This window comes from Gallinula chloropus (assembly GCF_964237585.1).
Source record: "Gallinula chloropus genome assembly, chromosome: 4".
Lineage (NCBI taxonomy): Eukaryota > Metazoa > Chordata > Aves > Gruiformes > Rallidae > Gallinula > Gallinula chloropus.
The window spans coordinates 28406899-28421208 of record NC_140088.1 but is presented as its reverse complement, the minus strand read 5'-3'; the positions used below and the strand labels follow the sequence as shown (position 1 = coordinate 28421208).

Sequence of the window (14310 nt, the reverse complement as noted above, 5' to 3'; positions counted from 1 at the left end):
AGCACTGCCGAGGGCGCGGCAAGTCCCGCCCGGGGAGAGGTCACCCCATTTTCGTCATTCAGGCTGTTACAGGGTTTCTCTTCAAAGAACACACCCCTACACGCCTCTTCCACTGGGGGGGGCTGCTCCGCTCAACTGGGACCCGACGGCCGACTCCCCTGCACGCCACGGTGTTCCAACCCGGTTCGCTGCCGGAGGAGGGCGTCGCGGGCAACGGTGGCCCAGCCCCGGCCCGGCGATGCTGCCGGGAGCCCGGAGGGGCGGGCCCGGCGTCCGCCGTGTCCCGGCAACGGTGCGAGCCGCGCGCTGGCGTCACCGAGCCGCGCCGGGAGTCGCGGGCGGCCCTGCGCCTGCGCAGCCCGCCGACTGCCGGGGCGCGCGGGGGAGCGGCCTCGTTCCGGTCCCCGTCGGGCGGCGGCGAGCAGGATGCCGGGGCGCTGGGGTGAGGTTGCTGGCGGGGCCTTCCGTCCGCAGCCCCTCGGGGCTGGCGCGCGGCCCCCGGTCGCGGCGCCGTGAGGGGAGCGCAAGGCTCGGGCGCGCCGTTGGGTGCGGGCGCCCCGAGCAAAGCCCGGTCGCCTCCCTGAGCGGGGCCTCGCTGCCGTGTCTGTCGGGGCGGGGAGGGTCGAGCGGCGGTTACCCGCGGGCTGCGCGGCGGCCCCGGGGAAACTGCGGGGGGCGGAGGACTGGGCCGCGCCCCGCCCCGCCGTGGAGGCGTGACGCAGTCGGGCTTGTGCGCGCGGCCTGCCTCGAGCCCGGCCGTTGGGTGTGCGGCTGCCGTGCCCCGGCCCCTGGGGGCTGGCGGCGCGCCTCTCCTCCTCTCCTCGGCTCGGAGAGGCTGGGAAAGGCCCGCGGCGCGCCGGGTTACCTGCCTGTGGCCTTGTGCGTTTCCCGCCTTGGAAGGAAACGCTTCTCCAGGCGTGTTTGTGTGGGCGGGGGGCGGTGTTTGCCCGGGCTCTCCGGGGACAGCCGGCCGTTCGGAAGGCTCACGCGGGCGCTGCTTCCTCAGGAGGCTGCGCTTCGGCTAGAGGGAACGGGCACACGCGGGACGGGTGTGTTTGGGTGGAAGGTTGTGCTGCTGAGAGTTCGTGCTTCAGGCGTGTCTTCTGGGTGTGTGCTCGCCAAATGCGAGGGCCAGGTAGTGGAAGACGACCTGATTGGAGGGTAACTGGGAAGGGGAGGAACACATCCGTCTGAGAATGGAAATTAGTCAAAATTCAAGCATTAAAATTATCATTTTGTGTGAAACACCAACAAGAATAGTTCGTGGAATGCTCTGATATTTGGGCCATGGTGGGTTCTTGTGCACTGTAGTGAGACCTTTGCAGGTGTAGGCCATGTTCCTGGGCAGTTTTGTGTCCAGATGCGGCTATATGTACATGCAAGATGGAGGTCTGTTTTTCTGTGATGTCTTTCATGGGGTGTTTGTAATGCACCTAGTATCAGATTTTCCGTTTTTAAGTTAAGGTTGATATCCTGTGGTTAACTTGCCATTGCAGACCTCTGTCTGCAGAAGTTTTAAAAGACTGTGAAGCTGCTGGGTCATGTTAGAAGCAACAAACTGTCCAGACAGACTTAATTTGTATGCTTCTACTGTTTCAAGAGCAAAGAGAAATTTGGGGGTGTTATGGGGGGGAGATGGATGAAGACTCAGAATCAGAAGGCATAGGGTAAATCCTTATGCAGATTTTGGGGGAAAAAGATACAGGTGAAATATGTTGGGGAGGTTTGAGCAAATCAGTTTTGTAATCTGGCTTGAAGTTGAGGGCTCTGTGCAGATAGGAAGACTTTTAAATTGGTTGATACTGACGTGGGTTCCTTGGCTTACCAATTTGAGTGCTGTGAGAGTTCTTTTGATCTGCCAGCGTCAGTCTGATGTAAGAAAACTAATTCATAATGTGATGTCTGTACACAGACATACATATGCCTATTTGTAGACATCCTGACTTTCACGTGTACAGATATTTAGGAAAAACAAAGATTGTCATAAATTGCCATCATATTGAGATTTTTCTTTTCCATTCCATTGGATGTATTTATATATGTGTGCGTGTGTTGGATTTGCTGAAAAATCTGCCTGAAAAGTTTGCTCTATTTAATATGAGTATGGCTTAAGCAGAATAATATATTTTTCATAAGTAGTTAATGCCACATTCCAATCTCTTCTAAATGTTCTGCTTTGTTTCTGATTTGGCTGTTCAAGTTGTGCTACTGTAGAATAGTTAGACTCGTTAGTGGGTAGTTAAACTCTCAGACTAAAGGAGAATGAGGGGTAGCTATTCATAAAACGTACAAATGTAACTCTCTAAAATATTTTTAGCAGAGACTCTACAAATGAATGAGAACTACTTTCTACGGAACTGAGGTGAAGAACTTCACCATGGGTCAACAAATTTCAAACCACACACAAACTGTAATTAACAAGTTGCCAGAAAAAGTAGCAAAGCATGCCTCTTTGGTTCAAGAAAGTGGTTTCCTAACCTATGAAGAGTTTCTGGGAAGAGTAGCTGAACTTAATGATGTGTAAGCCTTACTTTGTTTACTTTTTTTCATGTTTTATACAGACCTTGTATGCAATATATTCTCCTGTGCTGGCTAAGCCAAAACTGGCCACCTGCATTTGAGATGTTTCCCTCAGTTCTTAAAGTTTCTGTAATGGTTGTAATTGCACATCAAAACCAAAGCTGTTTCTCCCCCTTAAATTCACTCTTCTCCAATACTCCCAGCAAGTGTTGCTGCTCTCTTTTAGAAGTTCACCAGAGGTAGACATTTAGCAGCATTTTTTTGTTAGCATTACGTGTCTCACTCTTCCCCCCTCCACCTAAAGAGTGCAAGGCTACTTCTTCTCTGCCATCATCTTTGGTAGGAAGTAGTAACATGAGCCCTGTGAAGTACACCTATAGTACAGCTACACAAGAAGGGTAGTACCTGAGACAAAACTGTGACCCTCTATTCCACACCTGTGGACATGGAATGCTGTTCCTTGTTAAAGATGATACCTCACTATCTGAAATCAGTGACCAAGATAATCCCAAACAGAAGGCTACATAAGTAAGGTTATTCTGTAGCCTGACTTTTGTTTGACTGATACATGGATGCTAAAAAGAAATTACAAAAAAGCAGAGTTGTCATTTTTATGACTTGTAGTGTAAAATGATGTGAAGTGGTACGATACGAAGACATGCTGAGAAGGGGCTTTGTAGCGTGTGGCTTTTGGTTGTGTTTAATGTTTAACTCTGGTGTGAATTGGTATTCAGTTTAGAAATTGCCTTGTACAGTGTTACACTTTTATGAATGACCTTCAAGAACAGATAGCTGCCTTTGAAGTAGACACAGAAATAGATTTTGAAGAACGTTGTTTTGTCTGAGAATCTTAAGCATATCTCTCTCTCATTGATTCCAAAATATTGTTGCTTTGATTTTTTTAAATTTCTCTAGTGTTTATTTCAGCCTGAAAATAACATAGCTTGTTCTGGTTCTTATGGAACAGACCTTTGTGTCTGTGTTCCACTAAAAAAAACCCCAAAATCACCACAAAAAACCTAAACCCCCAAAATCTCAGGGTCACCTAAAGCTTTCTCTTGACTGCTTCACCATTAATATATACTAACAAAAATACACCTCATCCACATGTGTTGGTACTTGCATGCTTTTTTTTTAACATACATGGTAAGGAAATAACATTTTTACATTGGACCACAAGATTTGTATGATTCCAGTAGTAAACAGTGAAAGTGTGTATAAATTAAAATGTCAATAAAGGACACTTGCTTGGTGATGCTGGATCAAAAGACTTGCACATCATTTTATATTCCATAAAATGCTAAGAAGATCATCATTCTTTAGTTTCATGTCTGTGGGCAGTATTGATAAAATCTTTTGAAGGTTAAAGAGCACATAGGTGAATTTTGAATAATACCACAGTGACTAAAGTTGCTGATCTTTGCCTATCTAGCACGTGATGTAAAACTGATGTTTCTTTATTTCAGTACTGCAAAATTGGCTTCTGGACAAGACAAACATCTGTTATTTGAAGTGCAACCTGGTTCTGATTCTTCTGCTTTCTGGAAGGTGGTTGTGCGGATAATATGTACTAAAGTAAGTTTGTTGAAAATTTTTATGTGGTGATGTTTTTGTCTGCAGGTATTTGAGGACTGTCACTTCTACTAGGGAAATCCAATACCTGCTACATATATTTTGAATATGTATTTTGATATAGATAATGTATTCAAGGATGTAGTTTTAGATAAGTTGCTGCAAAAAGCAGGTTAGCAAAAGCATTTTCATAAGTAAGTTTAAGGGAATTATATCTTCCAACATAGCACTTACAGCCCTTTAATTACAAATTCAGATGATTTTTGAGGTCAAGTCATGGTATTCAAATAGTACAACAAACTGGGAATTATATAGCTTGATAGTAATAGAAGCCAGGCAGCAATTCCACGCATTATTATTTGAGCTACTTTAACTGTGTATACGCTGATTCCTTAGAAAACCAACCTGAAAGTTAAACCTTAAACTTAGTCTGAAGTCAATGAAAAAACTTACTGAGTTTGCTCTTTCTGGTGAGTTTTCCCATCCGTATCCTATCAAGTAACATCATTAAATAATCCTGAGTCCACTGAGTAGTCCTAACATGTTGTTCCAACCAAGCCAAGTCTCAAACTTTGTTTGAAACTATCATTCTGTAATTTTCTGTTTGTTCTTAGTTTTCAATAAGGCAGCCGTCAGTGTAGACTATTTTAAGTTCAAATATGAAATGACTGATTATTCCATTCTTTGTTCTAAGTTCAGCCCAGTTTTTTAGGCATTAAGGCCTTAATCAGAACTTAGTCCATTTGAGTAGTGACAGTAATTGTCATAGCTTGAAAACATAGTCCGAACTATGGTATACATCATGATGAAACAACTGTTTACAGTTATTAACTCCTATTGAGGCAGGCTGCCATTAGCTAACATAGTGATAGGCACTTGGAAAGGTGGCTACTGCCATGAGAATTGCAGTGAATTGAAAGAATTTTGAGCAATGTCAACTAAAAGTCTGATATGTAATTGTAAACAATTCTTATGTCTTAAGATAAATAAAGCAACTGGCATCGTGGAAGCTTCCAGAATCTTGAACTTGTATCAGTTCGTTCAACTTTATAAAGACATCACCAGTCAAGCAGCAGGAGTTCTTGCACAGAGTGGTACTTCTGAAGAAGCTGCTGAGAGTTTGATGTCTGTGTCATCTTGTCAGGCCAGCTTGTGGATGGGAAGGTATTTTGATGTACTCTAGCTCCTGGCCACAGTTACAGAAAGTAACCTGAACTACATATACCAAGTGATCAAAACGGCATGCTCTTGGCAGGTGCAGGCTGTATCTTTATAAACATGAATAGCATGCCTTCTCTCAGACCAAGAGAGCTGTAGTCTACTTGGGTGAAATTCTGCTGGTGCTACCATACCTTAGCTTTCAGAACAACCACTTTAATGGTCAGTTCTAATATAAACACAGTGTATGTTGAATCTCCTGAATAAGGAGACAGGAGGAAATGGAATCGGCTGCTGCTACAAATCCAGGGGTTTTGACAGTGTTTGTTTAAACAGATTTTGTTATTGTTCCACTTAAACTTTCTCTTCCTCTTACTTTTTGGCATGTGAAAGTTCCCATCTGTTGCCCTTAGAAACTCATCAATTATAGTAATAATATAACTTGTAAGACTGGAAAAATGTGAACTGTCTCACACATGTTGACATCCTGCTTTGTTAACTAGAGGAAAAGCAAAAGACTGAGGTCAACACCTGCAATAACTCAGTTCAAACAAAATGTAACAACAAGAAGCTTGTCACCCTTTCCCTATGTCAGAATGTTGCTACCAGTAGTTCCTGACCTGTATCTTTCTGATTTAGTTCCGTGTTCTCACTCAGGTTTAAGTGGGGCAGAAACAGGCTTTGGGAGCACAAGTAGCAAACTGTATAGTTCTCCATATCAAGCCCATAGACCTGATTTGAACAAAACAAGCTGCTGAGCTAGTTAACTCTCTCTAGAATGTCACACTCCAGCTGTTAGAAAGAGAAAAGGGTCAACTACATTGTCATTCTATAGCTAGAGCTCACTGTTTTTTGTAAGTCACTGAATGTGTTCTTTCCATTTGCCTTCCTGTTTCTTTTGTTTGGGAACAAATAATCCTAAATTATAGGCTGTTCTGTGTTATTAAAATCCCAGAGTTAGGTAGCAAATTGTGAGCATGTTTGGGAAAGTGTATTTTCCTGCTCTCTCCCAAAGAGAAATGGTTATAGTAGAACACATTCATATCTGGAAATGGCTTTTTACTTCAAGCAAACCAGCTAAACAAAAAAGAAAATGTCGATGCTTATGCAAAGCAACTTCTTGTATTGCTAAAGTCAGCGAGTAGATCTAAGCTTTCTTAGGTGAGTTTCTTTGTCACTTTTCAGACTTTGAGCTGTAGGGGATATGGGCATCCTTTGGGTTAGTAAACTTCATCACTTGAGGCAGTATAGTGACGAATAACAACACAAGAAAAAAGACTAGACTTTTCTAATATGCTATTAATATGCTGGGATTTAGTGAGAAGGTATTTTCCAACTGTATCTTAGCCAATTTTTTCAAGTCATTAAGAAAATACAGGCTGAAGCACTCTGTGCCAAGGAAGTCTTCTGTTTTCCCATTTGCCTAAATTATTCTCACCTTAGAAGTTTGAGTTCTGCAAGAGCTAGCTGTCACTGTCCGAAAATAGCAAATATTATCTGTTTCATTTTTCTTATCTTAACTTCTTCCACGGGAATAATACCCTATTTCTCTAGGACATCCACTTCCTGTTTGGAGTATTCCAAAATATCCTTTTCTATGCTTTTTGATAGTGAAGAGACAAGTATTTCCTTAGTTTGTCAGTTTTGTATTTTACTGTTTCTTCAGAAACATCAGAAATCTTAAGTTCCAAGAACTATAAATAGAGTCCCGTTTTAAATATAATTACTTGTATATATGCCAACATATCTCAAAAATGGAAGTGTTATCAAAGGTTAGTACTTAGCCTTCTGTAAGGGAGGGAAATGGAAAGGAACAAGTCCAAAGAACATAGTGAGCTAAGCAAAAGATTTTTATGGAAATTGTTGTCCTCACTGTATGCAAATCACCGTCTATAATTCTACAAAAGAAGTCTTATTCTAAAGTAATTTCTCAAAAAGCAAATTGAAAAGGAAACTCCAAGGCCCTGCTGAAGAAAAAACAAAAGCATGTTAATTGCTGACCATTGGCTGCCTAATTTGTACAGTTTAAAAAATTACTCTGAATTTGACAAACTCCCAAAATAGCTAAGCAAAGCGGTGGGGTCATCAGTCCTTAAGGTGCACTGTATCTCCATTCGTTCTGGAATGCTACCCCTGTGCCTCAAGGGATTTTCAAATCAGGAATTTCAGAAAAACTAAAAGTTTCAGAACACTTATTTGGTTGTCGTGGAAGGGAGCCATGACTATAAAATTAGGGAACTTCACATACCTAGCTAGGGAAGTGAGAGCTGAGGCAGATAAAATGAAAATATCTGTCCCAGGGAACGATCTTATTTTTAAACACTTTTTCCCCAATGATAACCCTGAGAGGCTTAACTGGAAAAGCTGTGGTAACAGTCAACTTGAGTCCTAATTTGAAGGAACAAACGTGAAGAGCATATTGCAAGCTAAAGCCAGCCTTTTCAGTCTAATGAGAAGCTAAACGTGCATGATGGCATGTGGAGTGTGCATCTCAATAACAATCCTCTTGACAGACATGCTTTTACCTAGGATATAAGCCAGTACACAGAAATTTCACAAAGTTCATTATGAAACAATGATACTGTGTGAAAGGGAGGCAGATTGTTCTCCTCCTTCAATGTAAACAGAATTTCTGTTCTGTTACCCAGTCATGTGATATGTAAGTTACAACTTCTGGTACTTCCTTGTTGATAGAAGAATTTGCATAAGCCTTTGCAACAACAGAAGCACCACATGACAAAGTAGTAAATGCATTTTCTGACTTAGTTTAGTTCATTTGCTGCTGTTTGTGGGAAGCTCGAGGCTCTGTCTGCTGACGTAGACAAGTAGCCCATTCACAAAACAGCATGTTCCTTGCAGATAAGCATGTGTTCCTTTCTGCCCAGCAGTAATTATTATAAAAAATGTAGTGAATGGTGTGGGTAGTAGGACATAAATACAAAAGTCATTAATTATCATCTGGGAGAAAATACTGTCTTCTCTTCTGCAGGGTTAAACAGTTGACAGATGAAGATGAATGTTGTATCTGCATGGATGGACGTGCTGATTTAATCTTACCGTGCGCTCACAGTTTCTGCCAGAAATGCATTGATAAATGGTAATACATGCTGATTATTTTATAGTATGTGCTGGTTTCAGTATGACATGTTTCAGTTTGGTCTGACACAGATTTCTCAGTTCCCTTATAATTTGCTGTCTGGAGGTACTTGCAAGCTCATATACACATGATATCTAAGAAGCTTGAGTAAAATTAATCTGCACCAGAAGGAAAGAAAAATGTCAGCATTTGTCAACATGAAGAATTTTATTTTGAAAATAGAGATGGAAAAGTGATTTTCAGTATTTGTTTTGTAGTTTCTTATCTCTCTATTCTTGTGAAATTAAATTACAGTATTCTTGTTTGAAAACTAGAGAAGATAGGGTATATGCTGATGCTGGCATGTTATACCTCAAAAAATCTCATTAAAAACTTCTTTTTAACAAAAATAGTTTATAAGACTGTGCAGATGGGAAGGCAGGTTGGACTGTCTTACCACTTATTTGGAAAATAGCTCTCAGAGGGATTTTTTTCCCATATGTTATGCTTTCACTTGAAATAATTAGCATATAATTTAAGTATATCACACTTTTCCAGGACGTTATTTTCAATAGCAACAACTTCATGTTTATGTGTAACGTATCTTAGGGAGTGTGTTCAGCTTCACAGTGAACTGAACAGCTTTTCAGCTTCTGCATCTGCCTGGTATGCCAGCTGTTGAAAAACTGAGAGAGAGAAATTGCTTTCTGGCGGAGCATAGCTCTTCTCTGACCATGCAGAAGGCCTGTCAGGGTTAGGCAGGTGTTCTGGCAGTCTAGCATTAGGTGATACAGATATTAGCAGTTAAAAGCTGGTTTTGGACTAGTTGATATAAAAAATTTCACATAAAAGTCATACAATTTGTACAGAAGAATTTGGTTTGTGGCTTTTTCAAAGTTTTATCATGGAAGTTGCTTCTAAAACCCCGTGCTCCCACAAGGAAAAAAACATAGTAAAAATTGCTGGGAAAATATTTTAAAATCTGTCAGCAATACAGGGCTTAATTTAGCAACTGGTGGAGGGTGAATTATATTCCTCTCTGGCTAGTGAGTCAGCTGGACTCTTGGCTAAGTTATAGTTGTACTTTGATACTGAGTTTTCAAGGTTTGCCTTTTCTTAAACTAAGCATGTAACAGAGGCTCCCAGCTCAGAAGCATAATCATTTGGGACCCATGAGTTAGTTGGTGTGTGAGTATGGGGCCCTGAGGGACCAATTCTAAACTTCAGTGGGCTGAATGATGCAGGAAAAGGGTTCCTTTTTCTGTTTTTATCGGAAGCTTCTGAAGTTCCATCTCAATGTAAGGAAAAACTACACTGAGTGTGACAGAGCACTGGAACAGGTTGCCCAGAGACTTTGTGGAGTCTCCTTCTCTGGAGATACTTGAAACTCGCCTGGACGTGATCCTGTGCAACATGCTGTAGGTGATCCTGCTTTAGCAGAGGTGTTGTGCTAGATGATCTCCAAAGATCCCTGCCAACCTCTACCAGTCTGTGACTGTGAGACTGGTTTCTGCAAGTACCTCAGCTGAATAGCTAAAGATCAGAAGAATTAATTTAGAATGTGGACTTCAGTTTAAACTTTCTGTACAGGTAGCTAGATGCATTCCAAACAAATGGATTAGGAAGAACATGACTGAGTATCGCTCAAAGAAAGGAGCTACCTTCAGAACTGTTAGCCACTCTTCCTCACAAAGAAAAAGTTGGGGTGTTTTTAAAAATAAAAAAGGTGGTCTGATCCAATTAGCCTGATCATTCTTGAAGTTTTCACTGGGTTTTGGCTTTTTTGACAAGGAAGAAACCATCAATGAAAAACGCTCATTTCTCTGGCTTCCTAACAGGAGTGATCGCCACAGGAGCTGTCCTGTCTGTCGTCGGCAGGTGACCGGGGCCAGTGATTCTTGGGTGGTCTCAGATGCGCCCACAGAAGATGATGTCGCTACTTATATACTGAACATGGTAGATGAGGCAGGCCAGCCTCACAGACCCTGACACTGGCCAAGAAGCTGATCATAGCAGAAGCACTTGAAGCTTTTGTTTTCACAGACGTCAGTTTTACCTCTCGTTGCAGTTCTTCCAGTCTTTCTTTTACTTACCTTCTTGGCTGCTGTGAATCTACGCTGCTCTTCTAGAACACAGGGTGGACAAGCCAGTGTATGTGTGTGCAGTCGTTAATAATTAATCTGTACTTTCAGTGATCTCTGACCATTAACTAAGTTTATTTTAACAACAACTTTTGATATGAACTAACAGTTCGACTACTAGATGAAGCAATTTGTAACAGCACAACTACAACTGCTGACTGCTGTTTGAACATCACAGCGTACTGCTACAGAAGATGAACCTTGTTGGGTAGCTTGATCTCACAGTTCTTACCCTTAAAAGCGCTCCCTTTAAGTTCCATGACAGATGTGAATAAAGACGATGAGTTAGGACTAGCAATTATTATTTGAAATTTTACTGCTGAAACCTGAAAATGTTGCACTGCTTGTTCTTCAGTAGCCAGTTATTGCTGCTTTTGAAATCAGTATCTGATTTAAGTTTCAGTATTAATTATTTTAAACCTATTCTGGAGCATATAGACAGCTCTGTAAATGTACTTGTGCGCTTCCCTTTATTCTAACAAGGTAATATCTTAGAATATTTTTTCAGTAAGTCATTTAGCATAGTCTTAACTGGCTTGGAAACATAAATGATTTCACATACAATCCTAAAAAAGTAATTCAGTTTCTTTATAGTTTTTCGATCTGGAGCAGCTCAAATTTATTTTTAAGCACTAGGCATACCTGAAGGGAGTGACTATTTGAATTAGCAGTTAAGGTAGTTTGGTCTGCTGCTGTGGTTTTATCTGCTCCTGTTTTTGAAATGATGACATCAGAGTTGTAAGGTATACTGAGAGTTACAAAGTGATAATCTAAGTAAGGGTGCTATGCTTTGTATCTACATGTGCAATATGCTTTTATGTAGCAGAGAGAAACTTCCACTGTAATAATAATGTTGCTTGCAGTGAGGTGTGTGACAACTCGGGAAAAGGGATATTACCACTGGAGTGCAACAGTGTGTTTCTGTACCTAGCTGAGTAAAATATTTGAAGCGTGAGTTTAGACAGTGTAAGACTTAGTAGTATTCAGGAAACCCATTTCAAGCCTCTTTTGCATAAATAGTGCTATGGAAATCAACTGCTGTTGTAGAGAATTAACAACTATTTTTTTTTAATATATATATATATATTACCAAATACTACTATTGAGGCTGCAGAATGGGAAATACTCAAATGTAGCATTTCAAGGAATATCAGCATAAATCATGTTTCTAAGACTACATTTTTAAGTATCATAATTAAAATTCAGTGATGCCATAAGGCAAAGTCCTTTTGGCACACATGGGTTCTGAACTAAAAGGTGCCCTGCGTGTAGATCATTTTCCTTAATTGGCTACAAAATAATTGAATTATGGTGGGGACTAAATCTTGACAGTGTCTCTATTATACTTATGTTTATTAAGGAACATGCATAGCATAGGGCACCCATTCCAGCTTGGCTTACAGCACACTTGACAAATTTATGCTAGACATTAAGACAGCGAAGCAATGTGCTCTTCTTATGAGTGTCATCTAATCGCCGGGCTGGCTCACCGTGTGAATCTGTATTTATTGAAAAATCCATTTATAGATGTATATAGCTTAGGACTAATTGTTCCCTTTTGTTAATCCTTTGATATTAATGAGATATTCTTTGGAAAATGTATGGACTGTTTGGTTGCCTAAAGGTAGCTATTATTTAGGCTGAAAATTGTTAATGGTCAGGGGGGTTCCACTATGATATTTGCAAAAATTCCTAATTGCACTACAGTTTGGGGTTTTTTTGCTTTCTGAGCTTGCATTAGTCCATGTTCAGAACTTTAAAATAACTTTTGAATTTTTTAAACTTTTTCTATCACTGGAACAGAAAGAGCATCTAAATTAATGCTTCAGGCTGACTTTATTTTTCAGGTATTTCAAGAACTATGTGTCTGAACTGAGATTTTATAAGTTGACTTTCTGCTAAGAACTTACATGAACTTCTTAATGTAATTTTGTAGTGATGCAAACAGGTTATTAATTGCAGCATAACGACACTTGCAATTACAATATAAACTAATGCAAAAGTTATTTAAATAGTGAAAAAGTAAACTTTGTATTCTGTACAGCTTTTCTAATTAAGTTGCTGTAATTCACACTGCTGTGATGTGGGTACTGTAATGTGTGCCTTGTACAATATATGTACTGTATGTTTTATGGGATAATAGGTACATTAACACTGAAAAACTAGTAGTTTGGTACTGGTTGGTATTACCCAGTCTGAAGTGCTACAGGTAGCAAACAGTTTTGGAGAAGGAGTCGCATTGGTGGGGATGTGACAGTGTGTTCCAGAAGCTCGGCCTTGAAAATGTGAACTATTATGAATAGCTGTTTGTGGGGGGCATTATAACAAACTAAAATTTCTTGTGTTGAATAAAGATTTCTTACAGGTTTAACGTGAAATTGTAATTTAAATATCATAGATTGTATTAATAGCTAAGGACATTACAGTATACTAAAATTTGTGTATGAATTGTGCAATAAAGTTACTTTGGAAGAAATGTCAAAGTTCTTTTAACTTTAAGGAATCTCTTGGATTTAATATCACAGAATTCTGGAAACTGAATTTTAATCCAGATACAATTCCATTGTGTAAGTGGGGGGGTTAAAAGTATGTCTGTGAGTCAGATCTCTCTTAAACTTTGAAGAGTGCTACTAATGAGGCAGTTTAAATGCAGCTCTGCAAAAAAGACTTCAAATAAATTGGAACATTCAGCAGTGAAGGGAAAAATAAACAACTCTACTTTGTAAAAGGATGGTATTGAGAAGCAGATTTCTCTTGGGAAAGGATTTTAATTATTTAAACTTATTTATTAGAGCAGTGTGATTTACTTTCTTTGCAAGCTGTCTCATCGTGTGTCTGATAGTAATTTAAAACTTAAGGATGTTAAGGTTTGCTTCTTAGATTTTTCCTGATTTTTGAATAAGAATTGAAGTATGTAATTAATGTAACTATTTCCTCTGGCTAGTTATTTGGTTGGTCTGTTTGGATCTTTCAAAACCAAGTGAGAAATTGGAGAGGAATTCATTAGCAGATCAGGAAATTAAGACTGGAAGACTTACCGCCTGACAGACACACCAGGAGGTAGGTGTACTTGAGGAGTTACCAAAAGATGATGTTTACTATGTTTCAGGTTCAGAGACCATATTAATGCAATGTGCATGCTTCCTTTGTAAGTGGGAAATGACGTGTTTAACATCTGTATGAGAATTCTGTACACAATTATGAAGCTTTTCTGATCCATACTCATTCCAGTTCTGGAAACAAGGCAGCCAGTGCACTGTAGGTTTGAACTGTTAAATTCCACCCCTGTATAGCTGTACGTAGGAGGTGCGTTGTTTTCAGAAGGACCATCTTCGCTATGGTTCCCTGTGCTTTGTGTCCCACTGGATCCTGGAACAGCAGCCTCCTCACAGAGCCTTACAGGTGAGGTGCATGATGTAGGCGGGAGCTGCATGTTAACCTCTCTGGCATTCACTCTTGACACCATACCTACTCTTCAATTTTGCATCTGCTAGATGCACATGCTCTATAATGGAAGTAAGTATATTGGGACTAATTATTGTAATTAATTATTTTCTTTGGTTTTCTGCTGGTAAACCACTTGTGGGATAACTTACCTTACCTTAAAATTTATCCTCACTTGTTGGGGTGGATGAGTCAAATTCTGCTTCCTTGTAAGTGTGTCTCATAAGCTAATATTTTCGAGATTTAATTTTTTTAACTGGTATTTCTTTGAGTGTTTGGTTCTAATACCTAGAATTTCTCATACTGTAACATACTCTAAAGACCATTCTTTTCCTGTTGCTACTTGTAGCTGAAATCAGTCTGAACAGGGGTGTGTTGTTTTGCAGTAACTGCAGTGAA

The 14310-nt window shown here is 40.3% G+C and overlaps 1 protein-coding gene across 1 annotated transcript; it reads left to right on the top strand.

Annotated features, from left to right (window-relative positions):
- The first annotated feature begins 406 nt into the window (after window positions 1–406).
- RNF141 (ring finger protein 141) lies at window positions 407–12944 on the top strand. Its single transcript, XM_084263629.1, has 6 exons — window positions 407–442; window positions 2321–2520; window positions 3987–4095; window positions 5075–5256; window positions 8240–8347; window positions 10165–12944. The coding sequence occupies exons 2-6, from the start codon at window positions 2336–2338 to the stop codon at window positions 10313–10315; spliced, it is 735 nt and encodes a 244-aa protein (XP_084119755.1). The 5' UTR covers window positions 407–442; window positions 2321–2335; the 3' UTR covers window positions 10316–12944.
- Window positions 12945–14310: the final 1366 nt, after the last annotated feature.

Bases quoted from the DNA above. Each gene is read 5' to 3' on its own strand.
- RNF141 (XM_084263629.1), top strand. From the start codon at position 2,336: ATGAGAACTACTTTCTACGGAACTGAGGTGAAGAACTTCACCATGGGT. The intron at 2,521-3,986 runs GTAAGCCTTACT...TCTTTATTTCAG, and splicing joins GTAGCTGAACTTAATGATGT to TACTGCAAAATTGGCTTCTG. The intron at 5,257-8,239 runs GTATTTTGATGT...TCTCTTCTGCAG, and splicing joins GCCAGCTTGTGGATGGGAAG to GGTTAAACAGTTGACAGATG.